This window comes from Pholis gunnellus (genome assembly GCF_910591455.1).
Source record: "Pholis gunnellus genome assembly, chromosome: 11".
Lineage (NCBI taxonomy): Eukaryota > Metazoa > Chordata > Actinopteri > Perciformes > Pholidae > Pholis > Pholis gunnellus.
This window is the reverse complement of record NC_136538.1, coordinates 10536559-10559288: the sequence shown is the minus strand read 5'-3', so window position 1 is coordinate 10559288 and position 22730 is coordinate 10536559. Positions and strand designations below refer to the sequence as shown.

At 44.9% G+C, this 22730-nt stretch overlaps 2 protein-coding genes across 6 annotated transcripts; one reads left to right on the top strand and one right to left on the bottom strand.

Annotated features, from left to right (window-relative positions):
* The first annotated feature begins 4011 nt into the window (after nucleotides 1-4011).
* Nucleotides 4012-14924, top strand: fbxo11a (F-box protein 11a). Of its 4 annotated transcripts, none has more exons than XR_013767271.1 (22): nucleotides 4012-4261; nucleotides 6337-6461; nucleotides 6584-6665; nucleotides 8202-8346; nucleotides 8514-8643; nucleotides 9260-9343; nucleotides 9427-9559; nucleotides 9659-9765; nucleotides 9891-10002; nucleotides 10235-10341; nucleotides 10609-10746; nucleotides 10934-11151; nucleotides 11279-11459; nucleotides 11580-11702; nucleotides 12004-12089; nucleotides 12218-12294; nucleotides 12387-12530; nucleotides 12749-12859; nucleotides 12991-13098; nucleotides 13186-13236; nucleotides 13403-13501; nucleotides 13609-13747. XR_013767271.1 is itself a non-coding variant. In XM_079168387.1 (22 exons), exons 1-22 carry the CDS (start codon nucleotides 4168-4170, stop codon nucleotides 13736-13738), a joined length of 2640 nt encoding a protein of 879 aa, XP_079024513.1. In that variant the 5' UTR covers nucleotides 4012-4167; the 3' UTR covers nucleotides 13739-14924. The 4 variants fall into 4 exon arrangements, 3 of the variants coding, with proteins under 3 accessions (XP_079024513.1, XP_079024512.1, XP_079024511.1); XM_079168387.1 differs by having other exon boundaries at nucleotides 8205-8346; nucleotides 13186-13294; nucleotides 13609-14924; XM_079168386.1 differs by having other exon boundaries at nucleotides 13186-13294; nucleotides 13609-14924.
* A 389-nt stretch (nucleotides 14925-15313) lies between these two features.
* Nucleotides 15314-22127, bottom strand: msh6 (mutS homolog 6 (E. coli)). Of its 2 annotated transcripts, none has more exons than XM_079168350.1 (10): nucleotides 21837-22127; nucleotides 20586-20791; nucleotides 20255-20451; nucleotides 17515-20092; nucleotides 16585-16868; nucleotides 16365-16482; nucleotides 16188-16277; nucleotides 15926-16080; nucleotides 15537-15736; nucleotides 15314-15451 (listed from the first exon to the last, which is right to left on the bottom strand). In XM_079168350.1, the coding sequence occupies exons 1-10, from the start codon at nucleotides 22094-22096 to the stop codon at nucleotides 15370-15372; spliced, it is 4170 nt and encodes a 1389-aa protein (XP_079024476.1). In that variant the 5' UTR covers nucleotides 22097-22127; the 3' UTR covers nucleotides 15314-15369. The 2 variants fall into 2 exon arrangements, with proteins under 2 accessions (XP_079024476.1, XP_079024477.1); XM_079168351.1 differs by having other exon boundaries at nucleotides 20586-20788.
* Nucleotides 22128-22730: the final 603 nt, after the last annotated feature.

Below are 22730 nucleotides of genomic sequence, written 5' to 3'. Positions count from 1 at the left end.
TATTCTTAGCCGATGGCCTGGGCTTCAGCCCTTTCTGCTCCGGCTCCTCATAGGTTGGACAGGAGGAGGTGTGATTCAGTCCTGCCAGGTCTGACTGTGTCACTGTAGCCCACTGTGTCACTGTAGCCTGTGTCCAGCTGTAGAGACGTTGGGGCCCATCGACCATCTGTCCCCGACCAGCAGATTCAAGGCTCGGTCCCCAGAGCGGGGAACGAGGGGGTGGGAGCGAGATGAGGTCGGATGGGGGAATCAGCTTTGTGTTGCCATAAAGCTGTCTTTCCTCTCTCCTAGCAACGGCCTCCCATTTCCTTGGTTTTGGGCGGCATGGTCCTGTTGGTCGGTGTGCACGGCCCCCTCACTCACTCTCTCTCTCTGTCCTATTTATGGTAATGAGCCATCTGCCCTCTCTGTAACAGCCGCCCGAATAGAGGAGAGGCTGGGAGGGGGGGGGTCTCTGACAGACAGGAGTCTCTGAGACAAAGACGCTTGTCCTGTTGTGTCTGCCTCTGCCCCAGTGGATGCCTTCAGATGTGGATGGAGCTCAATGATGGCGAAGAGCAGAGACAATCCTGAAACGTGTTTTCATTTGCATTAGCGAAGGTTATGTAAAGCAGAGATGTTGTTTGAAATAAGGACTTAAACATAAACTGTGGTTGTATTTGTATGCATCTGATAGAGAGACAGATGAAGTAACGAGAGTGCTACAGCGTGCAGGTCAGTAGGCCTACATTAAGCGGTTGAGCACAAAGAGCATTTGTAATATCAGTGCTTGGATGACCCCTCCACGATCACACGCACGCACACACACACACACACACACACATTATTGACTGAATATTACACAACCCTACTATTATTCAGAGCTGCTACATGGATGTGCCTCTGTCACTTGGTGACACGGGAGAGTGGTGGGCACACCAGCCAATACAGAGCCACCCAGCATTCAATAGACCTCTGTTGCCACTGGATACTAGATTGGTTACCAAGCCAACACATGTGCCTCACTGTCATATCTCCAACAGATTACTGTCGAAAACAACGGATATCTTGACAGTTAAGCTCCTCATGCTCCAGGTTTAGGGAAAGTCATATTTATTTAGTATATTATTCTAAGAGGACTGGTGATTCAGTATGAAAAACAGAACTTACCTAATGACTTACCGAAATGAAGATTACATAAATGTTCCTTCTGGCCATGGCAACATTGAGTCTAACATTTTATCATCAGAGGATGACCGCGAGTGCATTACAGACACAGAGGTTTGTTTGTTTGTCATTCACATTTAACGCTGACAAAACACGTCCATTCAGGAAAAAAAGGATCAGCTTGATTCAATATTTCACAACCACATAACTTCAGATTTAACATTAAAAGACACAAGACTAAAACCAAAACAAGAACGCCTTCAGTTGGTGGCAAAACAGTAGCCAATGCTGGCTAGAGGTACTAAGGGTTTTGTTCAATTTCATGTCCGACACAAGACTCTCAGCTGACTCCTTTCATGAGGTCAATCACCATTAACCTCATCAGGCAGACAGACGGACAAAGTCACCGATGGGTCAATGACCACAGCGCGACAAATCACAGATGGTCCTGCTGATTGGCCTGGAGTTGATTGTAGGCATAAAACAATCCAATATGACAGCAAACAGATGCATAAACAGTTATTCTTAAAAACTATGTGGAGGAAAACTAAAGGTGTTGCATCAGTTGGGATGATGCTGCCACCTAAAGGCAGTTGCAGGATAGTTTTGCAGCTCAGTGTGACTCATTCACTGTAGGAAGTTAATTAGTCTGTGGAACAGTATTCATTTAGATCAGCCAAAGAATATGCTTATTAATTACCATGTTGTCTTCACAGGCACATATTGGGATCCTACGAGGGAAATATTTACACAATCACAAGGTTCAGCAGTGTCAAAAAGACTGAGGGTTGTCAGAGGGGAGATTATTCTTCAGTGCATTTGGCAGTTAAGTATGACACACAACAGCATCCTGGGCCAAGGGTTGTGGAAAGAAAAGATAGATGACTGCTCAGGATGTATGTGAAGAAAAAGTCCTATTTTAGCATAAAAAAATGGAGAAAGGTGAAGCAGCGTTCAGACAGGAGAGACAAAAAGACAGACCGAAGGCAAAGTATCATGGGATGCTCATTTTCGCACAGCATGCAGTGAACATGAGGTAGAGATGAAGAGACATCTAGTGGTCAACCAGGCTACTGTGCAACAGTATGTTCATTTCATGTAAACTGAGGAGAGCAACAATAAACCCAAACATACGATAAAAAAATAGAAAGATGACAAAAATACTCTTCTACATACACATCTTATTTTCTCTTTTTAAAAAAAAAAGGTTTCTCACAGAAGCACATGAAAAGCACAGGTGTAAATAATTACATAATAGTGACAAAATTCTATCAGTTTCTCATATACTGTGTATGGTGTTTTTGGTTAAAATGTGACGCCACTGGGTCTGATGAAGCGTCAGTATGTGACGAGTTGGAATGAGAATGAGTTGGTGAGGCCCTTTCCAGTGTATGGTCATGCTGAACAGCCCCATCATACAAAATACCCAATTTTCAAATTGCAATAAGTCAGGTGCCATTTCACCTGCAGTTGAAACACGTTTGTGAATTCTTAGATAAGATAATTTGCTGCGTAGGTTTGGTATGTGTGGCTGTATTATTATTTACACATTTACACTCTAGCATTTGTTCTGATTGTTTGCACCAAATAATAAAAACTGTGAACTGAGGGGTAAAATGTTGACATGCTGACTTGGGAGGCCATGAGGTTTATTCCTCCTCACAAACTGAACAAGGACTCTGTAAAGATGTTTTTTCTGGTACTGCTTGAAAAGTGAAAAGGAGGAAGGAAGTATGTGAAGTTTTATTCCATACTCATGAAAGAAACTTCTCAGCATCCAGCTGTCAATTCCACTAAAAAGTGAGCATCACTACAGTCTTCTTCTTTGCTTGGTGTGGAACACACACACACTCCTCCCAGTCTGTTGTAAAACCTCTGAGCATCCTTAACAGGTGCCAAATCACTTCAACAGACTCTTCTTAATGTGACGGAACAGTGGATCAATACTAAGGTGACCTCAAAACACTGAGTTTCTCATTTTCATTCAACAATGTTATTATCTGGGACACTATGCAATTTAAGATTACGTGATTGACAGCTTTGCTTTCTAACCAAGCCCGCTTCTTATCACTTCATACAAAGTATGCATGAAAATAATAATGAGACACTTTATTGATCCCTGTGGAGAAATTATCTTCTTAATTGCCTCTTCTCTCAGCCTAGTACTTTCAGTAGCCTAGTATGGTTTTCGAATTGGACAAGGACAGCTTTCTTATCACCGCGGGACCAATCTGTTCTCACGGATCAATCCTGTATTTTATTTTCAATGTATTTTTGCAGATTATGCTAAATTAATTATGAATCAAATGTTATCTTATAGGTCCCAGATCAAGCAACACACACGCTGTTTAATAAGATATACATTTTGTTAGATAAAGAGTAGTCAACTCTATCATAGCATTACAAAATATGATGGTATGTTTAGGTATTTTGGTGTCACTGACAGCAATCATAAATAGATGGCAATCTGTTAGATTAAACAATGTGGGAAAGCTCACATTTAACTGAGATAAGTAGGATAAGGTTTGTGTTCCTTTACAAGTAGGAGACTGCCAACGTGCCCTTTAGCAAGACACTTTACCTCCACCTACAAGGATTATTATAAGGATTGTTCAGCTCAAACGTGTAGGCCTAAATGTGAAGTAGAGTGCTGCTGCGACAGACAGCTGATTCTCCCATGATGGATGTTTGAATGGTTCAGATCCTGTTGAGTTACAAATGCAAATCACCGTTAAATAGACCGCCGTGAACGACTTGACGGCGAGAGGTCCTCCCATGTGATGTGACTGAGAGGCCCTGACGGACTGTGCCTGTCTGATATGGCTCCTCCTGCTACAGTAGACGTAACACCAGTGCAGAGGAACGGGAATAACACACGGCGATACGTTGTTTTCTCCAGGTGCCACGGCTAAAAGATGGCAGATCGTGCAATGCTGAAGAAAAATACATAGATGATGAGCTTAGAGTCGCCTCTTCTGCTGTGAAGGCTTCGACGTTTCTTTAGGATTACCAACACCGCAAATGAACTCCGTCAGAGCAAGTAACGTTAGCAGAAGACCTAGGCGAGTCTCGAGGCCGCGCCCGGTACAGCCGGAGAGGAACCACCAGGAAAGAGGTGATGTTAGCTTCGTTTAGCTAGCGTTAGCATTGCGGAACGGCTTGTCAAACAGCTAGCTTTAGGGTGGAATTGTGTTATATGATTGAACATTTGTATGTAACGTTATTATTTATGTTTGTATGCAGTGTGTGCACCCGGACAACGTTAATTATTGCAATAAAACACTATGGGGCTAACGTGAACAGCAGTCTTAACGGGTCTCTTTGCAGTCAAGAAACGCCGATGCTTTTGTGTTTGTCCCTAGCACAGAGGCCGCGCTTTGTTTTGCTTGTTTTTTGCTCTGAGACGGCCTTTCTTTTTCTTATCTGACCTCATATCTTTGCTGAATTTCGTTTCTGGCAGCTAACGTTACATTACTGGTGAAATGACAGGCGACAGACAATGGTTAGCTAGATTCATGGGTGTCAAACGCGAGGAAGGGTACACAAAGTGGTTTCGCCAGTTGTCGTAGCATGCTAACTGGACCTAGCCTGTGCTAACATAGCTGTTATTATTAGCATGTTTGGCTAGCTATCTGTGCTCTGGCGTGTTTTACAAAAGCAACAACCCTTAACGCTGCATTTGGTAACATTAAAATGAAAATGCGTGTATATCATGCGTGTTGTTAATGTAACCACGTCACTGTTACGATTCAGTCACATTATGGGTTTTTCCCCCACTGAACCGCTGTGACAGCAGACGGTGCAATGAGAGCGATTGACTGCAGTGTTTTTAAAGTAAACACTAGCTAAGGATGCTCTGCAATCATAGTTGCTATCTCAATCTGGGGAGCATTAATCGGTAACATTACTGGTGTGTTGCTGAATCTGATTAAACGATATTTGGTGGACAAGTGACAGGTTGTTATGTTGGATCTTACATTATTGAATGGCAATTAGCAGCAGAGCTCTTGTTGTTTCTCACAAAGGTGATAGTAAACATAACAAAACAACTATGGTAATCATGTGATTATGTTGCCAAAACAATCTATTAGAGAGTGACCTGTCGTCCAAATAATGATTTATCAGGGGGTTTTTTAGTGCTTCGCCCTCAATTCATCTATCAGTCATGCGCTGCCATGGGACCTTTCCCTCTGCCTAGATGTCCACAGTATAGCTGAGTTGTCATTTTAAGGCGACATTAAATAAATAAAAGATATTGTGTTCGGTAACGGATCGACAACAGTGTCTTTGTCTATTTCTTATCATATGGTGTAGACTTTGATATACACTTCTGGTCTTAAATGTGTTTGTTTTGGTGAAACAAAGCAGGAGAACCGATACGTTATTTCAGTTTACAGCTACAGAGAAGTGGCTTTAACGGCTTTAACAGTTTGTTACACAGACAGCGTTTGTAGTGGTTACTGGCCTCGTAGCCGAGGAGAGTCATCCTTGCAACCAGAGCAACAAGAAGACAGAGTTTGTATCTCCTATTTGGGGTAGCTGTCCACTCAGTATGCCATGGTGAACAGCCTTATAAATAGAGGTCTTTAGCTCTGGATTTATGCTATGGTTGTTCTGTTGAGTGATGGGATCTGTGATCAATTTATAGCATACAGAGCAGGTAATAAAGACATTTTTTTTTTTGGTACTTTTGTTCTGTGACCTGCTGTCAAATACTGTTTATGCAACTGCCTCTGGTAATGTGTTGTTATAGTGTATTGATTATTACGGACAAATTTGTCTTTGAAAGCTCTACATCTAATCAATGGCAAACACAATAAGTTGATGGTTAAAATGTCTTTTGTTCAATTAAAGTACTGAAACATACACACAAGTAAACAAACATTATTGCAAATCAAGCTATGCTTCATGGGCTCCACAGCAGGGAGTATAGGACACAAGTGAATACACACTGTGTATTTAGACATGGTGCTTTCTAGTGTTAGCTCAGGAATATCCAGTTCACTTTTTCAATAAGCATATTTGAAATACTACATCATGTGTAAGTTGTTGGCAACACATCAAAAATATGTTTTGTATTTCCCACTGCTGACTATCGTACCATATTTTAGATTGATTAAATTAATAGAATTGGAAATAATCTTTTTTTTAAAAATGTATTTTCTTTTACCCTTTTTACGCCATTTGCAGATGAGGACGTTCCTGCAGATATGGTCGCAGAAGAATCCGGTCCAGGAGCTCAGAACAGTCCCTACCAACTTAGAAGAAAGTCTCTACCCAAGAGAACAGTGTGTCCGACAAAGACTAACATGGAGGTACATGTACCAGGAATCCTTAAAAGATGGCGTAGCGGCCTAAAGATAATGATCTATTTTAAGGAAACACAATAGTTAATGTTTAAATGTCTCCACTGACTTTTTTTTTTTTCTATCCGCAGGGTGCTTCCACTTCAGCCACAGAAAACTTTGGACACCGACCTAAGCGCCCAAGAGTTTCAGGAAAGTGTCAAGACGTACCAGGTAATTAGGAACACGTTATTCGAGAGGTGGCGGGCTGTGTATCTTCCTCAAGGGTGCATTCGTTGTTGTGTTTTCCACAGGGTGGGAGGGGCAGGTTAAGGATTAATTACTCTTCCTTAAGTACAATGATGGCACTGAGGTGACCCATCAAATATCAAATCAGGGACATATGTACCGGACAGTTATGCATTATACAAAGTGTCTTGTGAAGACCTGTTTTTTTTGTTTAGTTTTCTTGCAAAATGTTATGTTTCGCTTTCCTTTTTACAACGTGATAGCCGTCTATTGCATAAACCCTATTTATGTAATGTGATTTGTATGCATGTTGACACAGTGTTGCACACGGTGGTGTGCAGCAGGTATCAGCAGCACGGCCCCTTTGATTGTGTATTCACTCTGTAGTCCAGGCGTAGCGTTCTCTTAGTGTCGACTTCTGGGGTGGGAACCCGGGGAAAGTAGAAGTGTAATGGATCTTCTCTTCGTTGGTAAAGACATGAAGTAGCACCATGACTTTAACAAAGTGGAAAGTATAGTCTGTTATTTGTGGCGTTTTGGAGCCCTTCTCGTACAGCGCGGCTCTTGCCAAAGCATCCGAAATAGATGTTTGTTTAGGTGGCATTTGGTTGTGGCTCTCCTCTCATCATACATGGCTTTGTGGTGTCCGAGTAAACGGTCACATTGCCTCATGTTGGGCTCTCCGATCAGTAGTTCAATGTGATCCGTTTTTTTTAAAAACAAAAATGACTTCCTAACAGCAAATATGACTTTCTTTCTACACATTACATCTTTTTGTTTCATCTTCTTTCAACTTGGATAGAAAAAGCGACACAAATATCAGCGTTTTGTTTATTTATATTCAAAAGTAAAGGCCTCCATAGAGTCCACACAGCCTGCACACGTGTGAGGAAGTAGTGTATTTGTCCATGAATTGAAACAAGTGGGTTACCCCTGAAAGAGAAATGATAATTACATGTAATACTTTACATACATATTGCTTTGTAATTAGAGGTTTAATAGAAATAGCATTTAAAAGCTTCACTTATTCAAATGCATCTCGTCGTAGAATACAGTATTCAGTGTTTTAATTCCACACCCTGAACTTTAGGAGGATGCAGGACTAAAACGTTGTTCATTGATTCATGTTTCTGTAGCCGAGCTGGTAAATCAATGCTCACTCTGGTGGAGTAAATGAAAGAATTGTTGTAATTAAGCTGTGACTGAGGGTCAAGTGTTGACTTTTAGCTTTTATGGTGTTTGAGGGGGTTTACATCAACATTGGATAAACACTGTGATTGTACTCGTAGCCTTGTAAATATATCCCTCTTAACCCCAAAACAATTTGAAAAATGTATTAGGACAAAGCTCGGGCAATTCGGATTGTTATGCACATTCATCCTTTTTGCAGAGATTCGTTGCTATTGTGACTTGAGGGTTAGTTTTGGACCTTGCTATAAATACGCTCCTATGGTTGCAGCTTGTCTAACCCCAACCAAAACCCCGTATTTTATTCTAATGCCACGGTCCTCCTCCTCCCAGCAGCTCCAGCAGAGCAGTATTTGCAGGAAAAGCTTCCAGACGAGGTGGTGCTAAAGATCTTCTCGTACCTGCTGGAGCAGGACCTGTGCCGCGCAGCGTGTGTGTGCAAGCGCTTCAGTGAGCTGGCCAACGACCCCATCCTCTGGTGAGACTATTATTTATATATATACTGTATATCCTCTGGTGAGACTCGTTGGTGCCGATACCGTCTTATGTATGAGTGTTCTGTGCAAGAGCTTCTGTATGTCAGACTGAGACAGGAATGAGAGCAGGATGGTGTTAATTGCTGTTTTTTTCCCCTTCACATTTCAGGAAGAGGCTATACATGGAAGTGTTTGAATACACGCGTCCCATGATGCACCCTGAGGCGGGGAAGTTCTACCAGATCAACCCAGAAGAGTACGAGCAGCCGAACCCGTGGAAGGAAAGCTTTCAGCAGCTGGTATGGATCCTCCTGTGGGCTTACTGGTCCGCTGACAGTCTGAAGTCTTGCCCTGTTGTAGCTTTAACATCTGATGTCACATTTTATTGTCACTATCACTCTTTCTAGTTGTTATGGTCTTTATGTTAGATATATGTAGTAATGCTGACTCAACACTAGAAGAAAACCTACTAAAACCTTTATACGGTGCTTTAAAACCTAATGATGTGAAAAATGACCCAGAAGTTGAGAGATGTGGGGTCGGACCGTTAAGCACAAGTTGCTTCTACTCTCAGCAAATTACAGAATTGATCAACTTTATAAAAGGCAGTGTTTAGGAGACAAGATCCACTCTGCTTTCTTTTAATCTTTACATTGATTTTTGTTTAGTCCAGTGTGACTTTAAATCGTCCTGTGTACAGAGAGCTAATGTCATGTGAAAGGGCAACACCACAGGCCATAATGGTGACATTCAGTAAGCAGGGGATGGAGGAGAACTATGTTTTTAAACTGTATTGTTTTTGTATTGTTTTCTGTGGACAACATTGTCTCCACATCAGTGCAATGTCTTTGTCTCTCTAATGGCTCAGTATGAATTATTTTGTTCTCCAGTGTGTGAATATTCTTTATGTTTTAGTATAAAGGAGCACATGTGAAGCCGGGCTTTGCAGAACACTTCTACAGTAATCCTGCCAGATACAAAGGGAGAGACAACATGTTTGTAAGTCCGCTCTTTTCGCCATTTAATTTTGTCCCTTTTTTAATGCTCCAGTCATTGATCTCAGTTTCGATGTTTTGCTCCAGTACTATGACACCATTGAGGACGCTCTGGGAGGGGGTCAGGAGCCACACTTTGATGGCCTGATATTCGTCCACTCTGGCATTTACACAGACGAATGGATCTACATCGAGTCGCCTATCACAATGATCGGAGCCGGTATGTTTGTGTGTGAAGCTGTAAAGCTGTGAAGCCGTGGTCATAGATCCATTGTGCCTTTGTTTAGTCTCTAATTGAACCTTTCTGATTATTTTGCAGCTCCCGGTAAAGTAGCAGAGAAGGTCATCATTGAGAACACCAGAGACTCAACATTTGTATTCATGGAAGGCTCAGAAGATGCTTATGTTGGATACATGACCATCAGGGTGAGCGGGCTTTCTCTCTCACTTTCTTTTAGGGTTACATAGCCAACATGTGCAGTACTGTACATCCATCCTTTTGCAATTGACTATTGTCCCAGTTGTTGAGCGCCGGTTTGTTTCTGCTGCAGTTCAATCCCGATGACAAGTCCGCCCAGCACCACAATGCACACCACTGCTTAGAGATCACAGTCAACTGCAGTCCCATCATCGACCACTGCATCATACGCAGCACGTGCACAGGTAAGGCAGCTGCTCCTTTGGTCCACTTCAGTGGTTCCCAGCCTTCAAAGGGGCCAAAGACGCATAAGAAGAAGAAGAAGAAGGTTGGGAATCACTGCTCTACTTCTAAACACTGAATATGTTTGAGCTGACATTAAGTTTAGAGGAATGATCGTGTTTGTTGCTTTTTGATGGCTGCACACTTTGACGTGGATATCGGTGCACTAATGCGTCTCCGCCCTGCTCGTTCCAGTGGGGTCGGCTGTCTGTGTCAGCGGCCAGGGGGCGTGTCCCACGATCAAGCACTGCAACATCAGTGACTGTGAAAATGTCGGTCTTTACATCACTGACCATGCACAGGTAAAGCACGCATTTCACCCACGTTACAAAGCATTACACTAAGACTTGAAGGCATCTGTACAGGAACAGTAGCTGATTGACCAACAGCTGCAGAGCTCATCGTTCTTCATTCTCATTCTTCTGTTTCATGAATAAGTATCGTCCCAGTCTTAAGAAACTGGCCTGAAATGATAAAGTATGATAAAACAAATAGGTAAAAAAATAACTTTGAAGTGTAAAGTGGACATGAACGTGTTCAAAGCTTTAAACTGTGTTTTGTTGTTTCAGGGAATATACGAAGACAACGAGATCTCGAACAACGCTCTGGCTGGGATCTGGGTTAAAAACCACGGCAACCCGATCATCAGACGGAACCACATCCACCACGGCAGAGACGTCGGCGTCTTTACATTCGACCACGGCATGGTGAGATAGAAAATACTGCCCTTTGCTTTGTGTTCCAACTGTGTTCACTCAGGTATGATTACACAGTGTATGGTGTAACGAGGCAGCGCTGTCGTTATCGTGGAAGTGTAAAGGGTTCTTGTTCTTTGGAATGCAAAGTATGCTGATCGGACATACAGCAATGTCGTGTTTCTCTGTACACCTCCAGGGTTACTTTGAGAGCTGTAACATCCATAGGAACCGCATAGCCGGCTTTGAGGTGAAGGCGTACGCCAACCCGACGGTGGTGCGTTGTGAGATCCATCACGGTCAGACGGGGGGCATCTACGTGCACGAAAAGGGCCGCGGGCAGTTCATCGAAAACAAGATCTATGCAAATAACTTTGCCGGGGTGTGGATCACCTCCAACAGTGACCCCACGATAAGGTCAGTGTGGCCCGGCGGTCAACGGTCAAACACTGACTTCATCGTGTCATTTAAATGGTATCAATTTGGGCTCTGGTCCAGTCACAGTTGTGTGGTGTCCTAAATGAGTTGTTTTGTCCTAATACAGGGGCAATGCCATTTTCAATGGCAACCAAGGTGGCGTTTATATTTTCGGTGACGGCCGAGGCCTCATTGAAGGAAATGACATCTACGGTAACGCCCTGGCAGGAATCCAGATCAGGACCAACAGCTGCCCCATTGTCCGACACAACAAGATCCACGACGGCCAGCATGGCGGCATATATGTGGTAAATATAAACCCACGGAGTCACAATGTTTTTTTTGTTCTGACATCTTGGACGGTTCAGCTTTCTTCTGCTACAATTTGTAAACCTAGCAGTGATGCTCGGCTGCTTTGTGTCACACAGCATGAAAAGGGACAAGGCGTCATCGAGGAGAACGAGGTGTACAGCAACACGCTGGCAGGAGTGTGGGTGACAACGGGCAGCACGCCAGTCCTGAGGAGGAACAGGATACACAGCGGGAAGCAGGTGAGATGACAGGCCATCAAGTCAACTGATGAGAAATGAATGTAAAGTGGAAAATACACCTTCGTGAGGTGTATTCTGTTATATGGTGTGATGTAGTCACACTGGCAGGTTTATGTCACTCTTCTGATGTCGTATATGTCACCACAAAATGTCAAACTGGCTTACTTTTCTATAAATTTAAAGAATCCGTTATGATCTGATGTTGGCGGCTCCGTCATATTGGAACAAAATCATAATAAAATGCATTTTGATACCAGGAATAAATGTGAGCTAATTCATATTCTCACTGTTATTTAAACAGGTCGGTGTCTACTTCTATGACAATGGCCACGGCGTGCTGGAAGACAATGATATCTACAATCACATGTACTCTGGAGTTCAAATTAGGTTTGTGAAATACTACAGTAAAGAAATCACCCCAATGACACAACATTTTTGTCCTGGTGTTGAGTTCAGCAGTGAAGCTAACTAGCTAGCTTTGGATCATCTGTCCCTCGTGTGCCCTCTTTTGACAGGACCGGCAGCAATCCCAAGATCAGGCGGAACAAGATCTGGGGAGGCCAGAATGGAGGCATTTTGGTTTACAACTCAGGTGAGCAGCGGAGAAGTCTTTTCTGTTTTTGTTTTTTCACATCGCATTACAACAGTTCTTCCCTGTTGCCAACACGACTGTGTGTTTTTCAGGCTTAGGCTTCATTGAGGACAATGAGATCTTTGACAATGCGATGGCGGGAGTGTGGATCAAGACCGACAGCAACCCCACTCTACGGAGGAACAAGATCCACGACGGGCGGGACGGTGGGATCTGTATATTCAACGGAGGACGAGGTAACGCCATTTATTTTAAGGATATAAGGGGGATACTCATCACAGTCTGCGAAACAAAAAAAAGTAATGTTTACATTTAGTGTTTCTCTCCAAAACGAGAATTTTAATTGTTCGATAGATTTTCACAATCCTTACAAATGACGTCAGTTACACACTTTGTACCTCTAAGACATTCGTACGGTCACATTTTCACGTCAGTGGTTTGTGTTTGTCTTCAGGCTTGTTAGAGGAAAACGACATCTTCCGAAACGCCCAAGCAGGAGTCCTAATTAGCACCAACAGCCACCCCGTGCTGCGGAAAAACCGGATATTTGACGGCTTTGCGGCAGGTAAGTAACACCTGCACCCCGTCTGTAATCTGTCATCATGTAAACGTCCTCACAAACACTTCTTAATGAGGTACAGTATGCCTCGCTAATGGGGACTCTAATATGAACTCTTTGTTTTTTTTTACTGCTAGGTATTGAGATCACCAATCATGCCACAGCGACCCTAGAAGGCAATCAGATCTTCAACAATCGCTTCGGCGGATTGTTTCTTGCATCAGGTGTCAATGTCACAATGAAAGGTGCTCTCCTGGTCACACACATTTATGACAATCCCTGTAAACAGACCAAAACGTACCAATTTCCTCCTCTGCTTTCTTTTCTTCCAGATAATAAAATAATGAACAATCAGGATGCCATTGAAAAGGCTGTGAGCAGAGGTCAGTGCCTGTACAAGATTTCAAGTTACACCAGCTACCCAATGCACGATTTTTACAGGTAATTTATGTTCATACTCGCAATCGAGGTGACTCGCGGTCAACTGTTTGCCTGTTTTTGCGATCGTGAACAAACACAATTTTGGGTCCCCCCCCCCCCCCCACACAGGTGTCACACCTGTAACACAACAGACCGCAACGCCATCTGTGTGAACTGCATCAAGAAGTGTCACCAAGGGCACGACGTGGAGTTCATCCGACACGATAGGTGAGTCTAATTGACCCACATTAGTAATCAATGATGTGGTTTGGATATATTCTTTTTTTTTTAATCTAAATGGAGTTTAACTAACATCATAATTTGTCCTCTTGCAGATTCTTCTGTGACTGTGGAGCGGGGACGCTGTCAAATCCCTGCACATTAGCTGGAGAGCCGACTCACGACACAGACACACTGTATGACTCCGCTCCTCCTATAGAGTCCAACACACTGCAGCACAACTGAGCTCCAGACCCGAGCTCCTCGTGCGCTTCAATGGACAAAAGACACTTTACGTTGTGCAGTGGAGGAGGAGAACCAAACCACAATGCAGAGCATATTAAGCGACTTAATGAAAAAAAAAAAAAAAAGACTTGGACATGAATATGCTTAAAGGAGACATTTAAGAAAAAAAAAAAAAAGTCTTGATTTTGGATGCCTCGCTTTTTTTCTTCAATTATTTGACTTAAAAAAAGACGGCATCGGTGGGAGAGAGCAGAAGAGCAGCTGACTCGGGGTTTGTGGGCGTGTCGGTTTGGTGAAGCTGGCGGGAGATGGACAAAAAGCCGCAGAGGCTCACCTGCTTTTAGGAAACAGAAGAACAAAATACTGCAGCCATGTACAGACGCTCTGTCAGAACAGGCACAACTTTTCTCACGAGGAGGCAAAAAAAGTCCCCAAATACAACAATGCTTCCATCACTGGGCAACCGACGTGCTCGTATGATATGTACGGCAAAAATGACCTAGCACTTCAGCTTTTTTTTTTCTTTTCTTTTTTCATCAAGACAACTGTTGAGATTTGATTTTAATGCTTTTTGTGTAATTTTGTATTTTCATGCAAAAATCTTACTGTACTTGAATGTCTTTATTTTATTAAATGTGTTTTTTTTTGTTTTTGTTATATACCTTTTTAGAATAGCTGTAATTCTACATGTCGCAGTATCTAACTTCTTTCTGTGAAAGAGAAAAGAGGAAAACACTAAACATTTTCTCCAGCAATGTTGACTCATTTACATTTGCAATACCGATGCTGAAATGTGCTTTCACCAGACTTGTATATATATTTTTTTTCTGTTTGGAGTAGCACCATAAATGTTTGTCTCTGTATGGGAGCTGAACAGGTTTCTGTTCTTTTACATAATCTATGCATATGTTATGTTTATTCTGTTCGTATTGGCCCATCACGTTAAACCCAATTTACAGGAAGAGAGACGTTGTTTAGCCAGATGACCACATGGTATTCTTCAGAAGATGCAGCCTGTCTTTTCCTCTCTTCAAATAAGAGAAGCATTATTATGCAGCCGTTAAAACATTTGGATGGTTGTAACTTCTGTGGTACATTGACTAACTATAAAATCTATATACATCTTAACCTGTTCTAGAATCAATGTGGTTTTATTTTCTTCTTTTAATAAAAGGCACAAATGCTGCTTCTTGGTCTGTTAAGATACACTTTGAATTATGTCGAAGAAGCGGAGACGAGTCTTGTGAAAGCTCAGCTCATTTTGATGTTTTCCCTTGTTTGCCAATGTTGCTGGAGAATTTCAAAGGCGTTCACTCTGCTGAAGCTGAGACAAGTATCTATACACAGCGCTATATGGTTCCATCGCCCCCTCTCCTCCCCACTCATGTGTACTGGTGATTGTGGGTTCTCATACAGACTGAAATGTATGCATGTATCATAACATCTAGACTTAATATATTGTGACGTATTCAATAACCGTTATGTAGGCGCTAGCGTGAATTAAAAGGGTTTAATTTCCTAGATGAAACATTGTCATTTTTTTAAAAATAAACTTTATTAGATCATTACAGTAGTGTTTTTTCAAGTGCTGAGGAAACAAACACTCAGCGAGAACAAAGCGTGTTTTTAAACTACAGGGCGTTGAGCATCTGAACGAGGGAAGAGAAGTGTGTTCCTCCCGGTGTGGCGTCTTCAGCAAACTGGCAGAGCTTCCTGCAAGACAAGAGGGAGGAAAAGCTCGTAACTACGCTTTCAGCATTTATTAAGCCCCCCCCCCCCCCTCCCCACTAATACATACTTGAAGAGTCGGAGGCTGGTGGTGCTCTTCTCAAACTCTCTGGCCTTCCTGTGTCCTGATTGGATGACCTCCTCTGGCAGGCTGGCGAGTCGAGCGGCGTTGAACCCGTAACTCTTTGGACAAGCGCCAGTGATGAACTTGTAGAGGAACGTGATGGTCTCTTGACTCGGATCCTCACATTCGTTCTCCACCATGCACGCCTGAAAATGGACGACACAGGGACGTTATCCTCAGACCCAGCGCTCATGATTCACACTCCGGTTAAAACAGACGGGATGCAATGTTCAAATACAAGTCGAATGATAGTTGTATAATAAAAGCTTTTTTTACATTTTAACATTCCAAAGCTGTCCGCAACGGCTCGCCTATGCAGTGCAGTATACACTCACCATGTGGCCCAGCCGCACAGCGGGGTTGTTGGCGTAGTCCTCCACCAGCGAGTGGTAGTGTGTGGAGAAGAGGGTGCGACAGCAGATCTTCTCAGCGAGCTCCTTCACGACAGCGCTGGCGATCGCAGTGCCATCATATGTGGCTGTGCCCCTCCCTGCAAACAATCACAGCTGAATGGCTGCACTCCGAAAAACACCACAAAAGCAGTGCAGACTGCCCGTAACGTTCCCGCGTTACTACGAATAAGCAACAAAGACCAACCTAATTCGTCCAGGAGCACAAGCGAGTGTTTAGTGGCGTGGTGCAGGATGCTGGCAGTCTCACTTAGCTCCACGAAGAAGGTGCTCTCTCCTAAAGAAGACACAGATAGTGCAAGCTTAGACCACGAGACGAGAGCTTGAGACGCATGTGTTACATTGCAGGAGTTCGTGGCGTTACCAGCCATGATGCGATCGGAGGCTCCCAGCCGAGTGAAGACCCGGTCGACCGGTGTGAAGCGCAGGCTCTCGGCGGGAACATGGCAACCCAGCTGAGCCAGGATGATTACAAGCCCACACTGTACAGAGAGCAGCACCGTGTCTTAATATGAAATATAGACTGGGTCTATCACTTGCTCCTGTAGTTTTATACACAGTATATAGATCCATAAATGATTTACCTGTCTCATGAGAGTAGACTTTCCGCCCATGTTGGGCCCCGTGACGAGGACGCAGGAGGCGTGCTCCTTTCCCTCGTCGGTCTCGCCGCTGCCGGGGCAGCCGATGAAGACGTCGTTGGGGATGAAGTCGTCGCCGAAGTAGGTCTTGGTGACGCAGGGGTGGCGGGATCCGGTGAGGTCGAAGAAGGTCAGCACCCGGTCGTCCCCCTCGGGGAGCACCACCTGTGGCCGGGTCATCGGCCCGTCTCCGCCCTGACTGTAGCGGGACAACGCCAGCAGCACATCTGGAAAACAGTTGACGATTCATTAGTGAGAGAAGGAAGAGGGGTTTAGCACTGAAACACTTGAAAACAAATTCTTTTTTTTTTAATTAGCTACCTGCTTTCTTAATATTCTATGGGATGATTTTGCAGCTCTGCTCATAAAACAACATAAATAAACCCAAACATAACCCGTGGCAGCGCGATGATCTAGTGGGAGGAGAAGCACATTATCTCACTGCACCAGAGATCAGTAATAAACTACACAATCATCTCTCATTCTGACAGGACAAAATAAACACAAGTGCACAATTTACATAAGAGCGAAAAACAAACTAATTACTGTTAAATTTGCCAAGTTTGAATAATGGAATAGTTACTTGACGATAGCAAGCACTCCGACTGGTGCATCAGCAGCAGCTTTAGTGCACATTATGAGGCACATCTGTAACCTCGGCAGGAAACGTATTCAGAGCAGAACACCTGCTACGCAAACTCCTTATCTAAACCCCCGACGACACACTTTTTGATCCTGAGAAACTGATTGTAAGACAAACAATACTTTGTGTTTTGTACTGCAGTAATGTAAATGCATCACTTGAGACATTTGATTGATGCTTGCAATAAAAAAAAAAATGCAGATTAACAATAACAAAAAGAATGCAGTTACCAATCACCGCCATGCACTCCACGGCGGTCTTCCAGTCTTTGTAGTTCTTGTCGAAGTTGAAGAAGAGCCTCCTCATGCAGTCCTTCAGGGCCGCGTCTCTCTTCTCCTCGAACCCTTGCAGCTCTGAGAACAGCCGCTCCGTCTCCTTGGTCACGTAGCGCTTCCAGCCTTTCTTGGTAGACTTCACCTCGTACTCCTCGGGAACGTTCCTCTTGGAGAAGCCGTCCGGCACCTCCATCTGGAAGCGGTTCCGCCCGGTTCCCCAATACGACATGTTCTTGCAGCCGAGTCTCTGCTTCTGTCGGTCCAGGTAGTCCTGCAGCTCTCGCTCGCAGCTCTTGATGGAGGCCAGAGCCTGGTCGAACTCCGGGTCAAAGCCCGCTTTGGGGGTGATGACCCCGGTGGTGCGGGCTTTCTGGTGGTCGAAGGCCGTCTCCCAGCGCCTCAGTTCAGCAGAGAGGTCGGGAAAGAGGCCGTCGTCCTCACTTTTCGGACGGCCGACTTGACGGAGCAATGCGGATTGAGATTCGCCCGACACTGGAGCGAGGATGGTGATGATCTCCTGCATGGTTTTGAAACCTTCCAGGGCCGAGAGGAAGTCCGCTATCTTGCGCTTGCTGTAGGTGACCTCCTCGTAGAGCACCGCCCGGCTGTCGGGGTGATCCGGGCCCTTCAGAGGGGTGCCGATGCTGTGGATCTTACTCAGGAGACGCTCCAGATCTGGGAGCTTCTTCAGCAGGTCTGAGACCTCGGTGGCCTGAGCCGGAGCGCCCATCAGGTCTTCCACCGCATCCAGCCGGTCCTTGATGGACGTGGGGTTGCACAGAGGAGCGCAGAGCCACTGCTTCAGCAGCCTCTTGCCGAACGGGGTCGAGCAGGTGTCCAAGCGCTCCAGCAGCGTCCCTTCGGTTCCTCCCGACCCGTTCTGAAAGATTTCCAAGTTGGCCAGAGTCACTCCGTCGAGGACCATCCGCTGACGGGTCTGGGCAAAGAAACTGGCCGGTCCGGTGGCTTTCTCCAGCTCCACATCGACGGGGACGTATTCTTCAAAGTTGGCCAAAGAGAGCAGCTCTTGGTCGACCAGACACTTCTTCAGGTAGAAAATGCATCCGCCCAGTGCCGACAGTCCCAGCTCACAGCCCTCTTTAGGAGTGAGGCACAGGGAATCGCTCTCAGAGGTCATCGTTTTTAGAAGAGCGGGGAGGAAGTTGGTCCTGGTCTCCTGATCCGTGCCAGCAGCCTCTCTAAAGTAATCTTCTTCTGAGAGGGTTTTCAGAGTCTTCTGAGCGTCCCAGAACTGGGTGCCCGCATTGAGTCCTTCCTGCAGAGCAGCGGACAGAGAGGCCTTGAGTATTTTGCGCGTTTCGACGGATGGGTTCCCCTTTTCAAAGAGCACTTCGGCCGGGGCAAAGTGTGCGATCAGGGTGCGCAGGCGGGAGCAGTGGCGATCGTCTGGGAACTGGCCGATGTGAAAATAACCCACGGAGGTGTCGACGAAGCAGACTCCGTAGGTGCGGCAACAACCCGAGCTTTCCTCTTCGGCCTTTTCCTTTAAACTCAGCAGGAACTTGCTCTGACTCTCGGAGGGAGCGCCGTCCAACACGCTGTAGGTTTGGGTACCGCGAGTGATAATCCGGCACACTTCTCTTCTCACCACGCGGTCGAACTTCGTGGGCTTGGCCATGCTCTTGCAGCGCACCTCCATCATCTCTGGAGTCTCCGTCTGCTCCACGCGGGCCACCTTGTAGCCTTTCTGCACCAGGACGTCGGAGAAACGGCCAAAGCCGATCTCCGGGAAGCCAGAGTGCGCCCAGGTCCCCTTCATGAAAGTCAGTCCCATCTCGTTGACTCCGATCACGGCGTCCATGTGGTATAGCTCGTAAAACTTCCCCACCTTGTAGAAAACGACCGTGTCGAACATCTGCGATTTGAGCTGCCACCACCGGCGCATACCGGGACTGGTTCTGTTGAGGAAGTCTTCCGGCACATACAGGGTGGTGGGGTCGTAGTCGTCCTCGGTCTGCCGCCGCCTTCGGTCGTCTTTCCTCCTGCCGTCCTGACACCACTCCAGCTTCTCGTGGTCCCAAACTGTGGTGCCTCCACCGGCGCCGGATCCGTTGGCATGGCTCTCAAAGCTGTCGGGGGCCGAGAAGGCCGACAGACGAGACTTTGTGTCGACTGCAACGGCTGCTGGAGCTTGTTTTGCTGCGCTGGACGGGGTAGCGGGCATCTTAGGTTTGGCAGCAGCGGGCTTTTCTGCCGGACGTTTGCGCTTCACAGGCTTGATGGGGCTTTCTGCTTCTGACTCATGTGTGCTGCCTTCTTCACTGCTCACCGTTGCTGCTGCTTCCTCCTCCTCCTCCTCTTCCTCACTACTGGACGCAGCCTTTTCTGGTTTGAACTCCTCATCTGATCCATCACTGTCGGAAGCTACGATTATGCGGCGGCGCTTGGCCTTATTTCCCTGTTCTGTTGAAACACGGGATGAACGGAGGCTGACTTTGGACGACTTCACTTTCTCATTTTTCTGTTCTTCCTCATCACTGCTCTCTTCATCACTCACCGTTGACCCGTCAACCTAAAAACAAAAAGGAGGTAAAAATAAAATGACGCAACCTGTAATACTGACCTTTTAACTAGTGTTTAAGAGTTATTACACTGACTATTGTAATTACATAGTAAATACAGAGTTGTATGTCCATATTACTGACATAGACATCAATTATTATCACAAAGTTACCTCCATTTCTTCTTCTTCTTCTTCTTCCTCATCCTCCTCCTCCTCTTCCTCATCAGACGGATCCACGCAGACAGGCATCTTCAGTCTTTTTTCAGGGCTGTCAAACATAACTCCATCAGCAAGCTCCATTGATCGACGGATTGCAGGCTTGCCGCTGAAGAACACCCCTCCTGTTTTAGCATCGCTGCTGTCAGAGCCTGCAAAACCGTAAAAATTACACAACTTATTAAACTACAGCAAATACTGTCATGTAGCTGACTGAGGAAAAGCACATCTTAGTTACAGCGTCAAGATATTCTAACCCTTGATTAAGGGATGAATTGTAGCCCACCGTGGTACTCTCTGATATACTTGGTGCTGACCCATCCTCTAGTAGCGGGTTCATCAAAGAAGTGGACGTGTATGCGCTGGCTCCGACCGCGGCCCCTCATCTGCTGTCCAGTCAGAGGTTGGGGTACCACCATGCACGGCCACCAGGGGTGTCCCTCCAGCTTGGCCCACACAAGGGCACCAGCACTGAATGTGCATGTGTTGCTGCTAAAGGAAAGAGAGTCAGTCAGTATATTGGTTTACATGCACATTGCGTGCACATCATAGTCAACTAACTAAGAGTGTCAACCCATGTGGAGGATAGTCAACAGCTCGTACTACTGGCATTTGCCTAAATAATCCTCAAACTACTCCTGCTGTTCATCGACATCTACGGTAAGATTGTGTCAAACGGACATAATATTGCAGCTCTGAAAAGCTGATGCGGTCAAAGAGTATTCTACAACTGTTTATGAAACGGGAAAACATCTGCACTTCTACCAGTAAAATTAATAAACTATGCACGGGAATTATACGGGAATAAGTGATACAACATTTATTTCAAGATGCCAATTTAAACCCCACAATTTAACTTAAAAATGTAACAATTTATAAAGAGGTCAAATAGTGATTTATAGGAAACTTCAAAGTGTAAGTAGGCTTAACATTAAACATATTATTCACATGCATTTTTGAATTATACATTTGTGGAGTTATTTTCCATTGATTGAGTTGATGTGAAGCATGATGTTACCTAACCACTTAAGACTCCTGCATCATTGCCATGTTTGCATTGAGGACCATATGACTTTATTTACGTTGATTACACACAGTCTGTTATAAGTGTGTCTGTGGGGGGGGATTCAGGAACCACCAGCATTAGCTCATGTGACTTCAGACAGTCCTCATTGCCACACTTTGCCAAGTGACAGTCATTGGTATATTTAACATTTAATCTCTGCATCCTGCCTTGTTAACTGGAGACATTAGCAGAGATTTAAGCACTAAAAAACACTCACGCGAGCAGAGTCTGCAGGACTCATCAAGTCGTCTGTGATTCGAAAGAAAGTTTAACTTTCAAGAACGATTGAAAACATGACCAACTTAACCTCTCAAATGAAAACAAAGGAAGTTAAAGCGGATTCTTTCGATTAACCAAACGCATGTTTTGGGGCCTTGCAGGATGCGGATAATCTTTAGCAGAAAGGGAAACGCAGTGAAACACGTGTCTCCAGCAATTACACGGCTCCCAGTGTTATCACGGCTAACTCACCTTTGTGCGGCTGCTGGGGCCTTGTCGCCGAATAGTTTGTCGAATCCTCCTTTAGAAGACTTTCCGTTGCTTTTCGGTTTGACTTTGCTGGTCTTGGTTGCTTGTTGCGGTGTCTGCTTAGCTTGCTCTTGCGGAGAGGAGCTAGACTTCTCCACGGAGGAAGGCAGGTCCGCCTCGGTCGGTGAGGGGCTCGGCTTCGGCTTGGAGACCGGCGGCGGAGACTTGGTGAAAAAGTTGAAAAGGGAGCTTTGCTTCGCCATGTGTGCGAGTTTAAAACCTGCTGTCACTGTATTGTTGAGATAATCCGGAGGGCGGCACCTCCGTCCGTCTTCTAGCAGCTAGCAAGACAGCGTCAGGGCGCGAGAGCATCCACCAGTTCGCGGGAAAGATACACGAGTGTTGTGTGAGTGGACACGAGCCTCCGCCAATGACAAGCGAGTACAGTACAACGTGGAAGTCACGTGGTGACAACATGACTTCCTTTGGCGTTCAGGGCGGGTAAACTTTTCCTCAAAACTGTATTTAGAATACAGAGGATACATACATCTAACATGCAGTTTGCACGTTGTACATTTTTACATGTTGCTCATAAACTCATCACAGCCGCTTTTTTGCTTAACATTCGCCGTTCTTTCAGTGTCTTATATATTTGAATAAATAAATAAGTGATAAAATAATAATAGTTTGACTGATGGAGTATAAACAGCATCTAGCAAACAGTGGCGGGCCATCAGGTCCAGCAAAGCCTTCTCTGCTGGCCTAGACAGAATCACAAAGGTATAGCTTTTTTATAATTTAATTAATTTTCATAAATACACTACATGTATTCTAAACCATTTTTTCCATTAGCTTATTATCTCATTGCACAGCTACTGTCTTCCTATGTTGCTCTGC